General features: G+C 36.2%; 1 protein-coding gene across 6 annotated transcripts in view; it reads right to left on the bottom strand.

Moving 5' to 3' along the window:
• Positions 1 to 18,943, bottom strand: part of UBR3 (ubiquitin protein ligase E3 component n-recognin 3) — a 230,411-nt gene that overhangs the window by 29,384 nt on the left and 182,084 nt on the right. For all 6 annotated transcript variants that reach the window (XM_078070968.1, XM_078070970.1, XM_078070971.1 and 3 more), the window contains one exon: positions 17,143 to 17,246. In XM_078070968.1, coding sequence (XP_077927094.1) covers positions 17,143 to 17,246 — 104 coding nt within the window. The remainder of the gene's footprint in view (positions 1 to 17,142; positions 17,247 to 18,943) is intronic.

Genomic DNA, 18,943 nt, shown 5'->3' with positions numbered 1-18,943 from the left:
GTGATTTTTGAGAGATGAAGCTAGAAAAGCAATCTTCATGCTAAAGAGGAAAGGTTGTGAACTATAGGCTACCTGTCTGGAGCCTACAGAGATGCTTGGTTTGCCTTTACCCTGTTTAGTTTTTACTTACTGACATTTAAAAATAGGATATTTCTTGGAAGGAAAACTTCCAAACTCATTTTATGAGGCCACCATTACCTTGATCCCCAAACCAGACAAAGACCCCATTAAAAAGGAGAACTACAGACCAATATCCCTGATGAACATGGATGCAAAAATTCTCACCCAAATACTAGCCAATAGGATCCAACAGTACATTAAAAGGATTATTCACCACGACCAAGTGGGATTTATCCCTGGGCTGTAAGGTTGGTTCAACATCCGCAAATCAATCAACATGATACAATACATTAACAAAAGAAAGAACAAGAATCATATGATCCTCTCAATAGATGCAGAAAAAGCATTTGACAAAGTACAACATCCTTTCTTGATCAAAACTCTTCAGAGTATAGGGATCGAGGGTACATACCTCAATATCATAAAAGCCATCTATGAAAAACCTACAGCGAATATCATTCTCAATGGGGAAAAACTGAGAGCTTTCCCCCTAAGATCAGGAACGTGGCAGGGATGTCCACTATCACCACTGCTATTCAACATAGTATTAGAAGTCCTGGCCACAGCAATCAGACAACAAAAAGAAATAAAAGGCATCCAAATCGGCAAAGAAAAAGTCAAACTCTCACTCTTTGCAGATGATATGATACTTTATGTGGAAAACCCCAAAGACTCCACCCCCAAACTGCTAGAACTCATACAGGAATTCAGTAAAGTGGCAGGATATAAAATCAATGCACAGAAGTCAGTGGCATTCCTATACACCAACAACAAGACAGAAGAAAGAGAAATGAAGGAGTCGATCCCATTTACAATTGCACCCAAAACCATAAGATACCTAGGAATAGATCTAACCAAAGAGGCCAAGGATCTGTACTCAGAAAACTATAAAATACTCATGAAAGAAACTGAGGAAGACACAAAGAAATGGAAAAACATTCCATGCTCATGGATTGGAAGAACAAATATTGTGAAGATGTCAATGCTACCTAGAGCAATCTACACATTCAATGCAATCCCCATCAAAATACCATCCACTTTTTTCAAAGAAATGGAACAAATAATCCTAAAATTTGTATGGAACAAGAAAAGACCCTGAATAGCCAGAGGAATGTTGAAAAAGAAAAGCAAAGCTGGCAGCATCACAATTCCGGACTTCCAGCTCTATTACAAAGCTGTCATCATCAAGACAGTATGGTACTGGCACAAAAACAGACACACAGATCAATGGAACAGAATAGAGAGCCAGAAATGGACCCTCACCTCTATGGTCAACTAATCTTTGACAAAGCAGGAAAGAATGTCCAATGGCAAAAAGACAGTCTCTTCAACAAACGGTGTTGGGAAAATTGGACAGCCACATGCAGAAGAATGAAACTGGACCATTTCCTTACACCACACACAAAAATAGACTCCAAATGGCTGAAAGACCTAAATGTGAGACAGGAGTCCATCAAAATCCTAAAGGAGAACACAGGCAGCAACCTCTTCGACCTCAGCCGCAGCAACTTCTTCCTAGATACATCGCCAAAGGCAAGGGAAGCAAGGGCAAAAATGAACTATTGGGACTTCATCAAGATAAAAAGCTTCTGCAAAGCAAAGGAAACAGTCAACAAAACCAAAAGACAACCGACAGAATGGGAGAAGATATTTGCAAATGACATATCAGATAAAGGGCTAGTATCCAAAATCTATAAAGAACTTATCAAACTCAACACCCAAAGAACAAAGAATCCAATCAAGAAATGGGCAGAGGACATGAACAGACATTTTTCCAAAGAAGACATCCAAATGGCCAACAGACACATGAAAAAGTGCTCAATATCGCTCGGCATCAGGGAAATCCAAATCAAAACCTCAATGAGATACCACCTCACACCAGTCAGAATGGCTAAAATTAACAAGTCAGGAAATGACAGATGTTGGCGGGGATGTGGAGAAAGGGGAACCCTCCTACACTGTTGGTGGGAATGCAAGCTGGTGCAGCCACTCTGGAAAACAGTATGGAGGTTCCTCAAACAGTTGAAAATAGAGCTACCATTTGATCCAGCAATTGCACTACTGGGTATTTACCCCAAAGACAGAAAAGTAGGGATCCGAAAGGGTACGTGCACCCTGATGTTTATAGCAGCAATGTCCACAATAGCCAAACTGTGGAAAGAGCCAAGATGTCCATCGACAGATGAATGGATAAAGAAGATGTGGTATATATATACAATGGAATATTATGCAGCCATCAAAAGGAATGAGATCTTGCCATTTGCAACGACGTGGATGGAACTGGAGGGTATTATGCTGAGCGAAATAAGTCAAACAGAGAAAGACATGTATCATATGACCTCACTGATATGAGGAATTCTTAATCTCAGGAAACAAACTGAGGGTTGCTGGAGTGGTGGGGGGTGGAAGGGATGGGGTGGCTGGGTGATAGACACTGGGGAGGTTATGTGCTCTGGTAAGCGCTGTGAATTGTGCAAGACTGTTGAATCTCAGATCTGTACCTCTGAAACAAATAATGCAATATATGTTAAGAAAAAAAAAAAAAAGAAGATAGCAGGAGGGGAAGAATGAAGGGGGGGAAATCGGAGGGGTAGATGAACCATGAGAGACGATGGACTCTGAGAAACAAACTGAGGGTTCTAGAGGGGAGGGGGGGTGGGAGGATGGGTTGGCCTGGTGATGGGTATTAAGGAGGGCACGTTCCGCATGGAGCACTGGGTGTTATGCACAAACAATGAATCATGGAACACTGTATCTAAAACTAATGATGTAATGTATGGGGATTAACATAACAATAAAAAATTAAAAATAAATAAATAAAAATAAAAATAGGATATTTCTTTTTTTTTTAATTTTTTAAATTTTTATTATTTATTTGACAGAGAGACAGACAGCGAGAGAGGGAACACAAGCAGGGGGAGTGGCAGGCAGAGGGAGAAGCAGGCTTCTCGCTGAGCAGAGAGCCTGATGTGGGGCTCGATCCCAGGACCCCGGGATCATGACCTGAGCCGAAGGCAGATGCTTAACGACTGGGCCACTCAGGCGCCCAAAAATAGGATATTTCTTATAAAAATCCCCAATTCCCCTTATTCTCAAAAAACAGGAAGATCTGACAATACTGGGCCCACATTCTTACATGCCAACAATGATCTGGAGCTGAGTGATAACTGTCCTCTTCAGCCAAGCATACATTCTAGAGAATTGTCACAGTCTCCCACTCCCAATTATATCAAACCAAAGACTGTTTTCACAAGGAGTCAGTATATAACATTATTGTTAAGAATGAATTTAGGCTATGAAGCCAAATTGTCTAGATTTAAATTCTGACTCTTCAGATCTTAGGCAGGTTAGTAATATACTCTTCCTTTTATTTCGTCATCTATTTAATGGAGATAATAATCTAACCTACCTTAAAGGGATTAAGTGAAATAAAGTTTATACTTAAATGCTTAAAACAGTAAATAGCAATGACAATCAGTAAATATCTGTTGTTATTAATATTAGCATTTGTTACCTGGTTGATTATCTATAGGCATTTGATTTATAGCCCCTAGACTGGCCAATGGAAGCCACTGAAGAACTTTAAGCATGAGAATGCTAATATCAGATTTGCATTTTAAAACAGTCACTGTTGGTACAGGGTTAAGATGGTGGAGGAGTAGGGCAACCCTAAGCTTACCTCTTTCCTCAAAAACAACTAGATAAATATCGATCTATCCAAATATCATTCAGAACACCCAAAAAAATCGATCTGAGGACTGAGAGAACAAAGCTGCATGGCTACAAGCAGAAAAAGTGACCACCTCATGGAAGGTAGGATCTGCAGAGAGTTGATTTAGGGGAGAAAAGAGCCATGGGAGCTGTGGAGGGGAGGAGCCCCGATCGCAGAGAGAGGAGCAAAAGAGAAAGAAAGAGAGAGAGAGAGTGAAGAAAGAGTAAAAACACACACAGGGGACTGCACCAGAAAACTCTTCCCCAAAACCACTGATTAAGAAAAGAAGAAAGTTTAAATACTGAGTTTTTTATAAATAGCAGAGTGCAGAGTCTGAAGTTTCAGAGGTCAGCACCATCGCCAAGGTCACGCCTCGTGGCCTTAGTGGTACTCCTGTGGGGAAGGAGGGTGGAAACCAGGGAGTGGGCAGCGTGGTCTGAGGATCCCCTGGGTCCCACAGGGAGAAACAATTCCCTTGCTTGGTGTGTATTTGGTAGAGGTGATATGGCCTCTCCGGGGGCAAAAGACCCTGCAGGTGCCATTGAGCTACCCTCTTCACCAGCACAGGAACAAAGAAGCTGGCTGAGGGCAGCAAACCTTCGCAGCGGCTTTGTGCTATGATTTATCATAAACTCCAAACCATTGTGCAATCGTGTGACTGTTTTTTGGGACTAGCCGGCACCAGCCACAGAGCAGCAAGATTCTCCCCCAGAGGATCAGTGCAGGTCCAGCTTCAGGGGGTCTCTGAAGTTTGGAGTTTTGAAATTTAGCCATGCCTGAGATAAAATACAGGAGTGCTGTACCACCTGGCAGGCATTCAGCTTGGACACAGACAGGGTGAAGGCAGGGATCTGATGGAAGCGGGGGACACAGGAAGGGTAATTGTTTGCTTGTCTGTGAGGGTTTCCTGAGGAGTGATGGGCATGAGCTCTCAGTCCTGAGACGACAGAGTGGGTTGAAGCCATCCCCCCCCACCAACTCTGTCCCCCATCAACACTGACCAACTTCAGTGAGCAAAACAGCACCACCAAATGGAAGCCAGAGCTGCTTACACCAAGCCCCGCCTCCCTGCACCCTACAGGTGCATCTCCACTCGGGCAAGTCCACCTAAGAATCAGAGCAGCAGGCTCCTCCCCCAGAAGACCAGTACAAACCCCTTGCCCACAGCAAGTCTACCAATCATAGAGAGCTTTAAAGCTTCAGCTCTAGGAGAAGCAGGATCTAGCTTCCTTTGGGGTTTTCTTGGGTTTTTGGTTTTCTTTTTTGTTTTTGATACAGAAAAAGCAATTTTTTTATTTGTTAAATCAAGCTTCTCTTAACAAGCAGACCAAAACACACCTAGGATCTAGCTTTCCTTTATCTTTTTTTTATTTGGACCTCCAAAATGACAAGATGGAAGAATTCACCCCAAAAGAAAGAAAAGGAAGAAGTAACAGAAGAAGTAACAGCCAGGGATTTAATCAAAACAGATATAAGTAAGATGTCTAAACTAGAATTAGAAACAACAATTATAAGGATACCAGCTGGACTTGAAAAAAAAACGATAGAAGACACTTGAGAATCCCTTACTACAGAGATAAAAGAACTAAAAACTAGTCAGGCTGAAATTTTTTAAAAAATGCTATAACTGAGATGTAAATCCGAATGGATGCCATGACAACAAGGATGGATGAAGCAGAGGAATGAATCAGTGATGTAGAAGATAAAATTATGGAAAATAATGAAACTAAGAAGAGGGAAAGAAAGGTATTGGATCACGAATGTAGACGTAGGGAACTCAGCGACTCCTTAAAGTATAATAACATTCATAGAAGTCCCAGAAGATGAAGAGAGACAAAAAGGGGCAGAAGGTTTGAGCAAATTATTGTTGAAAACTTCCCCAAATCTGGGGAAAGAAACAGACATCAAAACCCATTAGAGAGAACTCCCATTAAATTCAACAAAAGCTGGCCATCACCAAGACATATCATAGTCAAATTCACAAAATAAGCATACAAGGAAAGAATCCTGAAAGCAGCAAGGGGAGAAAAGTCCTTAACTTACAAGGGAAGACAGATCAGGTTCACAGCAGATCTGTCTACAGAAACTTGGCAGGCCAGAAGAATGTGGCAGGATATATTCAACATGCTAAATGGGAAAAATACGTAACCAAGAATACTTTATCCAGCAAGGCTATCATTCAAAATAGGAGAGAGAGTTTCCCAGACAAACAAAAAGTAAAGGCATTTGTGACCACTAAATCAGCCCTGCAAGATATATTAAAGGGGACTCTTTGAGTGGGGGGAAAATAAGACCAAAAGCAACAAAGAGTAGAAAGGAATAGAGAACATCTCCAAAAACACCACCTTTACAGGTAACACAGTGTTTCTAAATTCATATCTATCAATAATCACTCTGAATGTAAATGGACTAAATGCTCCAAACAAAAGACACAGGGTATCAGAATGGATAAAAAAACAAGACCCATCTAAAATATTCACGGCTGCTTCTTAGGAGAAAGGGACTGAAACAAGACAAGATTAGTGGCAAGACAACCTATTAGCAGATAGCAAAAGTACCACAAATGAGAAATTAGATGACCTGAACTAAGGGAGAATAATGATGATGGAGAGAATGAGTTAAATTAGAGAAATTTAAATGATAAAAAAGACAGGATTTGGTAACCCTCTGAAGGTAGAGAATGATAGTAGTCTCTCACTGTAAAGTAATGGTCTTCCAGTGTTCACCTTCAGGTGGTTTGATAGTGGGGTTTTGGTTTTGGGTTTTTTAAAAGCACACTGACTGAGAGAGAGTAGATGTCCAATTTCCCTTTCCTTTTAAAATGTTGATAATTGGATTTGAAAGGCTTTGTTTTCTGTTGCAACCTTAGAAGATAGCAACCGATGGACCCAATGTACATCTTATATGAGTGATTCCTTGTTTTCTTCCAAGTCCCTAAAAAAAATGATTTCACATGGTAAGCATTTAGTAAATATTGGATGAATGAGTGAATGTGGGAACTTAAGCATAAGCTGTGACTTTAAACTGCCATTTGAAATACTTGAAAAATGATGATAAAGCAGAAAAAAATGACTGAAACCCGAAATTAATACTTTGCTGCATTGAAAAGCTAAGATTATGCTTATAGTAGCTGTTATTTTCCTTAAATATATTACTTCTTTTTAAGCAAGAAAAAAAATGTGGTTTAAAATGAGAGGGCATTATATATGAGTGGTATTTCTGGGCATTACTTTACTTGAAATGCCTGTGCAAACAGACTGTACACTTTATAGTGCTACCGCATGACAGGAAAAAGGGGTGGGGGAACATGGTGCTGTGAAGGCTGCTCAATAATGAAAAACTGATCACATAAGATACAAGAGTTCGGTATGGAAGAAACGTTAGCCTGGAGCTCTTTAAAAAGTGAATTTTTTCTTAGGATCAAAAATGAAAATTATATTCCTTACTTCCTATTCTAAACGTCTGTGAACTGAAGTTTCTTTTTTTTTAGGGGGAAGGGGCAGAGGAAGAGGGAGAGAGAGAACCTTAAGCAGGCTCCATGCCCAGCATGGAGCCAGACACAGGGCTCTATCTCTCGACCCTGAGATCATGAGCTGAGATGAAATCAAGAGTCAGACACCCAGCTGAGTGAGCCACCCAGGCACCCATGTGAAATGAAGTTTCTGAAGTCCTGGACAGATGCCATATCTACCTCATTATACTATTTGAGAACATGAAGTCATCGGTTTTGTTATTTACATTCAATTTATCATTTTTAAAAAATCTTAAAAGAGTTCATAACTCATTAAATTAAAACATTTTAAATAGAAAATGTGTAAATCTTTGCCTATATTTCTGACTTAATTTCATCAAGATAAAATCCTAAAAAAAAGGAATAAATAGTTCAAAGGGTATTGACATAACTGAGACAACCCCTTGACTCTTTAATGATACCAATAAAATCTGAATAAACCAGAGTTTCTTCAGTGGGTAATACATAAGCATGCGATGAGCAATTTTCAAAAATAAGACAAGTATTTAGTAAGGTACCCTCTCTATGCAATGGCATTTGTGTTGGGTTTTGTAAAAGTAATCCAAGGAACCTATAGTCTTCTAGGGAGATATTTACTGGTTGGCCTATGGGTACCATGCTTAATGCAGGTGATAAAACAAGAAGACAAACAGGATTCAGATGCCTGCAGAAATTCCTTTCCCATAAACTGTTTTAGAGTTAAGGTAATACAAAATGCTCCAAGTTTTCTTTTAGGACAAGGTGCATGTAAAACAATAAAACCTTAAGGGGAAAATCATACAAGTAAAAATGATATAATCTAAAGATGGTATCATTTTATTGTTTTCCTAAAATTACCATGAAAAATTTCTATAAAGAAATATACTATTCCACTGCCTCCATAAAGATCTTTGCACATATCCATATAAACATCAAATCTTTTCAGTCTTCTCTTTGATGATCTGAGTTTCTAACTACACACACTCTCTCTTCAAAAAGTCTAGTATACAGCAAAAATCAATTTGTGGTGTGTTTTGTGTAATAAGCTCAACTCCATTTTCTCTTTGATGAGTGAAGAACCCAAATAGTTTAATAAGACTCTTTGCATTAATCAACATAGAACTGAGAAAAGATTCCAAGTCCTTCAAACAACTAATAAGGTAGTTAAAGCTATTCCCTTGGGTATACTTCAGGGCAACTGTGGTTTGGGTCTAATAAACTGCCAACATCCTCAAAGAACATTATAGAGAAATGATCACACTATAAGATTCAAAGATTCAAACCAAAGCAATAGCTTTCTTGATTTGCAAAAAAGAAAATAAGCAATTTACCAGAAAATAAGACAACTGGATATTTAATATCCATTCTACAACCATTTACTGAGCATATTATGTAGCAGGTAGGCACTAGGGATACATGTAAAATGATGCAAGTCCTGGAGGAACTGATAGTTTAGAAAAGGAGATATTAAAAGAAAATCTACCATTATGACAATGAGTTAAGTGTCAAAACAGAACTATAGATGAGTTATTATGGGAAAGGGAAAAGCGCTCATTTAAGTGAAAGGCTTCTAGGAGAGGGTAACAAGGTAAACGTACCACCAGGAATTATTAAGTAAATAATGGAGAAATGGCAAACATTTAAACATGCTCAAAACTCTCTTATCTTAACAAAACAAACAAAAATAACCCCTTTGAATATATCCACATACAGCTTGTGCTCTCTCCCCACATTCGTTCTTGACAGTTCTCTCTGCTGTTTCCTCATTGCCCTCTCATTTCTCATCCCACTATAATCTGCTTCTGATTCTCCAACTACACAAAAGCAACTTCCTTATTATTCCTTATACTGTATATAACCAGGAGTCCTCAGGAGAATTTATAGCTAACTCAGTTTTAAGGGTCAAGATCCTTCTGAAAACCTGGTTATGGGCTATGGAACTTCTCAGAAAAAAAACTGCACATATAGATACAAAAATTTCCAAATCATTTTAGGAGATTCATGGATTCCTACTAATGAACTCTTAAATCACAAATTAAAAAGCCTTGGTCTGAAAAAGCTATCCAAGACTACGGGGGTCATATCATCAGGACACAAGCCAACATGAACCAAACACAAGTGGTTAAACAGTTAGTATTCTATACCAGGAATAAAAGACATCAACTTTGTTAAAATCCATGCATTCATAATACTAAAAAACAAAAAAACAATCATCTCTGAAGGATGCTAAAAAAAAAAAAAAAAATACACTCAATAGGGATACCTCGCTGGCTCAGTCGGTACAGCACATGACTCTTGATCTCAGGGTTGTGAGGTCCATGTTGGGTGTACAGATTAGTTAAAAATAAAATCTTTTAAAAAACACAAAAAACAAACAAAACAATCTAGGCAATCATTCATAGCCTCTAATGTCATGAAAAGAGAGACATCTGGAATTTGTCTTGTGATGAAAAGTATGTTACATCATCCATGAAGTGTTTTTGCAAAAAAAAAAAAAAAAAAAAGGAAATAAGAACTGAATCTAGGTGTTTAGATCTATCTGCCAGTTTGCAGGGAACACGTGGGAACAGAACATATTATTAAAGGATACCGTGGGGATGCAATTAGTAAAGTACAGACAAAAGATCCAGATTTTTCAACAAATAAAATGTAAGGGGAGAAGGGAAACCCACAGATTTAAAAGAGAAATAACCACCAAATCGAATGTGTAGACCTTGTCTGGATCCCAAGTCAAACAAACCAACTATAAGAAACCATTTATAACAACTACAGAAATCTGAATACTGACTTAGTATCTAATGATAGTAAAGCTGAACTGTCCATTTAAAAATGTGTTCATGGTACTCTGGTTATGTTTATTGAACAAATCTTTATCTTTTAGAGATACATACTAAAGACTATATAGAGGAAATGATATGATGTCTGGGAGTTGCTTTGAAATAACCCAGGGTAGGAGGGAAGATGGAATAGGAGAGAATATAAATAAAACAAGATTGGCCATGAGTTGATAATTGGTGGGTACATGGAGGTTCATTAAACTCTGCTCTTTATTGTTATATATGGCTGAAATATTCTAAAATAAACAGTTTATTCTTATTTATAAAGCATTGGTTTGTAACAAAGCAAGACTGAAATATTTCCTTTCTTAAAGTGAATGGGAAATAATAAGCAACCTTCTATCTCTGGATGCTGGATGCAGAAGATAGTCTATAATCACTAGTACCAGATGTTCCACTGAATCCTGGAATCTCTATCCTATAAGGCATGACTGAACAGAATCGTGATATTCCTCAATGACTGACGTGGAAAAGAACAACAACATGATCCAAATCTGAGTAACTGACCCTTCCTAAAAAAGATGATGATTTTATGTTTTAAATCCCAGAGGTTCAAAAGAAGGAAGAACTTTAGCCAAAGGTATGTAAGTTTTGTGTGGAACTTCCAAGAGGACTTCTTAAAAGAGGGGGTGAAGTTCCTCTCCCAACTCTCCATCCTGCTGCCTTATTAAACAAGACTATGATGGCTGCAACTCCTGCAACTTCCTTGAAACACGAAGGTGAGAGCCACATCATAGGGCTACAGTGCTGTGAAGTAGAAGGACCTGACCTGCCTACCTTCAGACTTCCTTCTACATGAAAAAATAAAAATGTCTATATTACTTAAGCTACTTTGTTATTTGGGGTTTCTTCTCTCTTATACACAGCCAAACCTGATCCTAAGTTATAAAAGAACTAAACATGCATACCTGAAAATAGGGACATATCATAAGTTACTTTTAAGCTTATTTTTTGGAGGCCAGTGGTATGATGGGTATAATAAATTAATAATAAATATTAATAAATAAATAATATAATAAATATTCATTTAGCCATTATAAATTAACTAGATCAATTTTCTTGACTCAAATATTTTAGTAAACAATTTGAGAATATGTTTCTACTGAATTTAATCTACTATGTTCAATTAATTCAATGTATTACATCTTCTTTTGGCATTAACTTCACCTTCTATTGAGGGCTAGCTCCAATAGTTGTCATCTCATGATAAGGGAGATGCACCTGTTACAGCTCTCAGACACTAATACAGTAGGTCCTTTACAATCAACTGAACTATTTTTCTCTTCAGATAAATATTAATTATAGAAATAAGTCTATTTCTATAATCGAGTTTCCTTCATTTTAGCTTTTCAGATTTATGTAGTAATTATGCATACATGTAAAATATTTAAATACAGTATCTTAAAAAAAAGTAAACTATCTATCTTGAAGACTTTATAAAACAAAGTAAAATTGTTTATATTTCAAAATGTAATACTACTAGTATAATTAGAAGAGCACAGTCAGGGCAAACCAACATAACTCCAAAGCAACTATTTCCCTAAAATAAGGAAAACTAACCAAAGTAACACATAAAACCTAAACAGCTTATAACTAATTTTGCAAAGAGATGAAATTCAATAAGGCTAATTAAAAGGTATATGTTTTAAAGACTGCAAAATAAATAATGAAATTCAAATACATAGCCAAACCCCAAAAAAGATACATTCAAAAATATCTGAAATTTGGCAGTTCCTCAAGAAGTTAAACATAGAATGACCATGACCCAGCAAACCCACTTTTAGCTATGTACAAAAGAACTAAAGACAGGTATTCAAACAAAAACGGGTATTCAAACAGTAGCACTACTCTTAAGAGCCAAATGGTAGAAACAATCAAAATGTCTATCAAATGATGACTGGATAAACAAAATGTGGCATAGCCCTGTAATGAACTATTACTCAGCCATGAAGAGAAATGAAGTACGACACATACTACATCATGGATGAACCGTGAACACATTAAGTGAAAGCAGCTAGACACAAAAGGCCACATATTGTATAATTCTATTAATATGAAATATCTAGCACAGGCAAATCCATAGAGTAAGAAAGCAGATTAGTGGTTTCTAGAGGCTGGGGAAAGAAGAAACGGAAGTGATTGCTTAATGGATACAAAGTTTCTCTCTGGGCTGATGAAAATGTTCTGGAGCTAGATAATGGTGATGGTTGACAACATATGAATGTACTGAACTGTACATTTAAAAATTGTTAAAAAGGTGAATTTTAGGTGTTTTTTTTTTAAAAAAAGGTTTAATTATTTATTTTCGAGAGAAAGTGCACACACGAGCTGGGTGAGGGGCAGAGGGAGAAGGAGAGAGAATCTCAAGCAGACTCGACACTAACCATGGAGCCTGATGTGGGACTCAATCCCAGGACCCTGAGATCATAACCTGAGTCGAAATCAAGAGTCGGCAACTTAATCAACTGAGCCACCCAGGTGTCCCGTGTAAAGTTTTATGCGTTTTATATTTAAAAACAATCCAAAATTACCAGACAGATTTAACGGATATACTCAGAACATTTCATCCTAAAACAACAGAATAATATTCAAATGCATATGGGGCATTCTCCAGAACTGATCACATATTAGGCCACAAAACAAGCCTCAACAAATTCAAAAAGATCAAAGTCACAGCATGCATCTTTTCTGACTACAACGCTATGAAACTATAAGTCAACCACAAGAAAATAACCTTGAAAGACCACAAATACATGGAGGTTAACATGCTACTAAACAATGAATGCATTAACCAGGAAATAAAAGAAGAAATTAAAAAGTACATGGAAACAAATGAAAATGAAAACACAATGGTTCAAAATCTTTGGGACGCAGCAAAAGTATTTCTAAGAGGGAAGTTTATAGCAATACAGGCCTACCTCAAGAAGAAAAAATCTTAAAAAAACAACCTAACCTTACACCTAAAGAAGCTAGAAAAAGAACAACAAACAAAACCTAAAACCAGCAAAAGGAAGGAAACAATAAAGATTAGAGCAGAAATAAATAATAGAGAAACCAAAACAAAAAAAAAATACCAATAGAACAAATCAATGAAAACAGGCACTGGTTCACTGAGAAAAAAAATCAACAAAATTGATTAACCTCTAGGCAGACTTATCAAGAAAAAAAGAGAAAGGACTCAACTAAACAGAATCACCAATGAACCAATATCACAGAAATATAATTATAAGAGAATATTATGAAAAGCTATATGCCAACAAAATTAGACAACCTAGAAGAAATGGATAAATTCCTAGAAACTTATATAAACTACAAAAACTGAAACAGGAAGAAACAGAAAATTTAGACAGACTGATTACCAGCAAAGAAACTGAATCAGTAATCAAAAAACTCACAACAAACAAAAGTCCAGGACCAGATGGCTTCACAGGCGAATTCTACCAAACATTTCAAGAAAAACTAATACCAATTCTTCTCAAATTATTCCAAAAAATGGAAAAAGAAAGAATACTTCCAAATTCATTCTATGAGGCCAGCATTACCCGATACCAAAACCAGATAAAACCACACACACACACACACACACACACACACACACAGAACTACAGGCCAATATCTCTAATGACTGTAGATGCAAAAATCCTCAACAAAACATCAGCAAACCAAATCCAACAATGCATTAAAAAAATCATTCACCACCATCAAGTGGGATATACTCCTGGTTTGCAAGAGTGGTCCAATATTAGCAAATCAATCATTTTGATATACCACATTAATAAAAGAAAGGATAAGAACCATATGATCATTTTAATAGGTACAGAAAAGCACCTGTCAAAGTACAACATCCATTCATGATAAAAACCCTCAACAAGGTAGGTTTAGAGGTAACATAACATAATAAAGGCCATCTATGAAAAACACACGCTAACATCATCCTCAATGGGGAAAAACTGAGAGCCTTTCCCCTAAGGTCAGGAACAAGACAAGGATGTCCACTCTCACCACTTTTATTCAACATAGTACTGGAAGTCCTAGCCACAGCAATCAGACAACAAAAAGAAGTAAAAGGCATCCAATTCGGTAAGAAAGAAGTAAAACTTTCACTATTTGCAGATGACATGATATGATATATAGAAAACCTGAAAGATTCCACCAAAAAAACTGCTAGAACTGATAAATGAATTCAATAAACTCCCAGGGTACAAAATCAACATTCAGAAATCTGTGGCATTTCTCTTTTTTTTCTTCTTTGTGGCATCTCTATACACCAATAATGAAGCAGCAGAAAGAGAAATTAAGAAAATAATCCCATTTACAACTGCACCAAAAATAATAAGATACCTAGGAAAAAATCAAACCAAAGAGGTGAAAGACCTGTACTCTGAAAACTAAAACACTGATGCAAGAAAGTGAAGATGACACAATGAAATGGAAAGACATTCCATGCTTATGGATTGGAAGAACAAATATTGTTAAAATATCCATACCCATTGCTTTGGGTACAAAGCAATCTACATATTTAACACAATCCCTATCAAAATATCAACAGCATTTTTCACAGAACTAGAATAAACAATCCTAAAATTTGTATAGAACTACAAAAGACCCCAAATAGCCAAAGCAATTCTGAAAAGGAAAAGCTAAGCTGGAGGCATCACAATTCTGGACTTCAAGTTACATTACAAAGCTGTAGCAATTGAAACAGTACGATACTGGCACAAAAACAGACACATAAATCAATGGAACAAATAAGAAAACCCAGAAATAAATCCACAACTATATGGTCAATTAATCTTTGGCAAAATAGGAAAGAATATCCAACGGGAAAAAGACAGTCTCTTCAACAAATGGTGTTGGGAAAACTGGACAGCAACATGCAAAAGAATGAAACTGGACCACTTTCTTACACCATACACAAAAATAAATTCAAAATGGATTGATGACCTAAATGTGAGACCTGAATCCATAAAAATCCTAGAAAAGAATACAGGCAGTAACTTCTTTGACATCAGCCATAGTAACTTCTTTCTACATATGTCTCCTGAGACAACGGAAAGAAAAGCAAAATATACTATTGGGACTACATCAAAATAAAAAGCTCCTGCACAGTGAAGGAAATAATCAACAAAACTAAAAGACAACCTACAGATGGGAGAAGATATTTGCAAATGACATATCTGATAAAGGGTCAGTATCCAAAATCTATACAGAATTTATACAACTACATCAAAAACTAATGATATGGTGACTAACATAACATAATAAAAAAAAAATTTTTTTAAAGAATTTATACAACTCAACACCCAAAAAACAAATAATCCAATTAAAAATGGGCAGAAGACATGAATAGACATTTTCCCAAAGAAGACATCCAGATGGCCAAAAGACACATGAAAAGATGCTCAATATCACTCATCATCAGGGAAACACAAATCAAAACTACAATGAGATATCACCTCACACCTGCCAGAATGGCTAATATCAAAAACACAAGGAACAAGTGTTGGCAAGAATGTGGAGAAAAAGGAAACCTCTTGCACTGTTGGTGGGAATGCAAACTGGTGCAGCCACTCTGGAAAACAGTATGGAGGTTCCTCAAAAAGTTAAAAATAGAACTACCCTATGATACAGCAACCACACTACTGGATATTTACCTGAAGAATACAAAATTCTAATTCAAAGGGATACATGCACCCCTATATTTACAGTATTATTTACAATAGCCAAGATATGGAATCAACCCAAGTGTCCATCAATTGATGAATGGATAAAGAAGATGTGGGGGGGGGGGTGTATAAATACATATACATATATATTGGAATATTTGCTCAGCCATGAAAAGAATGAAATCTTGCAATTCGCAATGACATGGGTAGAGCTAGAGCGTATTACACTCAGTGAAATAAGTCAGTCAGAGAAAGACAAATACCATATGATTTCACTCATATGTCAAATTCAAGAAACAAAACAAATAAGCAAAGGAAAAAAAAAGAGAGAGAGAGGCAAACCAAGAAACAGACTCTTGACTATACTGAACACATTAACGGTTACCAGAGGGAAAGCGGGTGGGGGGAAGGATGAAATACATGATGGGGATTAAGGAGTGCACTTGGCCTTAATGAACACCAGGTGATTAAAATAAAAACTTAAAAAAAAAAAAATTCACAGTTTGAGTATAAAATATTATGCCTGTTTATTAATGACATTTAACTCCTCAGAGAGGATCATAATTTGCATAAAATACCAATTTGCTTATGTTTAAAATAAATGATCACTTCATACCCTCAGGTAAAAGATTTTATCAAAAGATCAAGTTGAAGTACACACAAAAAATATCTTCCCCAGTAACAAGGCCTTTATACACCTATAGATGTTCTTTCATGTTAACTCATAACACAAAAACAAAGCTTTTCACCAAAAGGGAATGGTTAATCATTTAATAGAATATTTTAAATGTCTTTAAATGAAAACTACAAAGACTATGGAACAATAATTAAAATATTGCTAATATAATATTAATGCTATTGTTATCATAGTATTAATGCTGTTAATATCAAGATAGTATATTAACACTAATTAAAAATGATGGAGTATCACATTTTGAAAAACCCTATGATTACTACTATAAAAAATATTTATGCATATAGATAGGGTAGAGGCATTAAGGCTGACAGTTTGCTCTTTTTTTCACATTTTTGTATTATCACTTTAAATTTTTTTAAAACAAAAGTCTTTGGGGTGATTTTCCCTTATCTTTACCTTATTATTGAATAAAAACCTGAAAAGAACAGACCCATAAGGAAAAAAAAAAAAAACCTTTATTTCACTGTCATCTTCTTTTAGATATATATGATTTACTATTATTAAAAAATAATAAAGTCATTGATCTCAAAACATTTCCAACAGACTGAATATTTGTCCCCATAATTTTTAGAGTATTATGTATACTATATAGTCCAAGAATCATAATTATCAAGACATACCTTTTCGTAAGGGTTGCGGCATCATTAAGATCTGGATGAGCAAAAGAGATGTAACATCATGATAAAGAATTGGAACCTCAGGCTGTTGTTCTTCATTTCCCTGCCTAAAAGAAAAATGCATAATCACTTTAGACAATATTGTATATCTTTTCTAATTCATTTTATATTTCCCATATATGTCTATGGAACAGAAATCAAACTTTCATAAACATCTGAGAAATCTCAAAAGAAAAAGGGGCCATAGTTTTTGCTTAAAAATATAATCTTCTGTATCCATTTATTCCCTTGACTCTGCCTAATATGAAAAAATTATACAGAAAATTTATTAGATCTTACTTAAGTAAATAATTGGGATACATTAACTTGAAATGAGTCTTTTTGATTTCTTAAATTACAGAAATCAAATGAAGGATTAATTGGAACTTTAGAGGATTAGTTTCACTATAAATAGAGTGGATATAGGATACTTGCTATCACAAAGTTTGCATACAGAGTAAATGTTCACAAGCAAGTTATATTGAAAAGGCATGATTTTTATTTTTTGTTAAGTTGTTTCAATTTTATGACTATCATAAAAATTCAAAAAATCTTCAAAATTTTTAAAGTTTCAAAAAAAAAGATAATGATAGCCAAAACAGAACTTAAAACACACTATAAAAGACAAAGTAGTAAATCTTAGGAATGTATAGTACTATGAGAAACACAGAATATATTCTAAAGCTGGGGCGCCTGGGTGGCTCAGTCGTTAAGCGTCTGCCTTCAGCTCAGGGTCCTGGGATCAAGCCTTCCATCGGGCTCCCTGCTCAGCGGGAAGCCTGCTTCTCCCTCCCCCACTCCCCCTGTTTGTGTTCCCTCTCTCGCTGTGTCTCTCTCTGTCAAATAAATAAAATCTTAAAAAAAAAAAAAGAATATATTCTAAAGCAGATCTCATTCTAGACCTATAAGAATTTTTAAAACCCTGTAGAAGGATACATTTTTTTAATCATAGGTTTAATTTTTATGTCAGAAAGCAAAAGCAAATCTTAAGCTTCAAGAATTGAATATATTTTGAAACTATAATTCAGACTAGATTTAGGGTGAACAAAAATTATTCAACTCTTTTATTAGGCTCCATCATTCAACAAATACTGATTACTTACTATATGTCAGGCAATGGACAGCACTGCTTTGAAGCTTTTAAGTGCCAGAGGAAGACAGCTCTTTAAATGTCTCCATTCTCTACAGATACCCCTTTATTTTACTTGTCTCCCTCTCCAAAGCTAACTTTCCATTAATGCTATGAAACCTACTATTTGTCTCTCCAGTCTCTCTTTTTTATAAGACCAAAGTTCTTTTTTAAAAAATGCGGGAGGGGCTACCATTTGCTCATCTATTATTCAAATCCCCCCAAAAAATGGTTTTCCACATGGCCAACAATGATCTCTTAATTACAAAATCTAGTGGACATTTTTCAATCCTTATCTTACTGACCTTTAACTCTGCATATGGTTGAACATTTTTGTCTAGAAAATTCTCTTGGCTTTTGTGAAACACTCTCCCAGGTTCCCTTCTAACTCTCTGATTACTTTAGTTTTCTTGACAAGTTCTTCCTCTGACTAACCTAGAAATGGTGCTGTTTCCCAAGGCTCCAATTCCCACTCTCTTTTAATATAAAGGACTCATTTTGAAAGACTTCCTAACCCATGACTCCAATCACCAGCTATACACTGATGACTCCCAAGTCTGTATCTTTAGCTATGACTCTCTTAAACTCTCTATCTGAATATTCACTATCTCCACTTGTATATCTAACAGGCAGCTC

The sequence above is a fragment of the Halichoerus grypus genome, chromosome 4 (genome assembly GCF_964656455.1).
Source record: "Halichoerus grypus chromosome 4, mHalGry1.hap1.1, whole genome shotgun sequence".
NCBI classification, from domain to species: Eukaryota; Metazoa; Chordata; class Mammalia; order Carnivora; family Phocidae; genus Halichoerus; species Halichoerus grypus.
The sequence above is the reverse complement of the archived record's forward strand: the minus strand, read 5'-3'. Positions and strand labels throughout refer to the sequence as shown.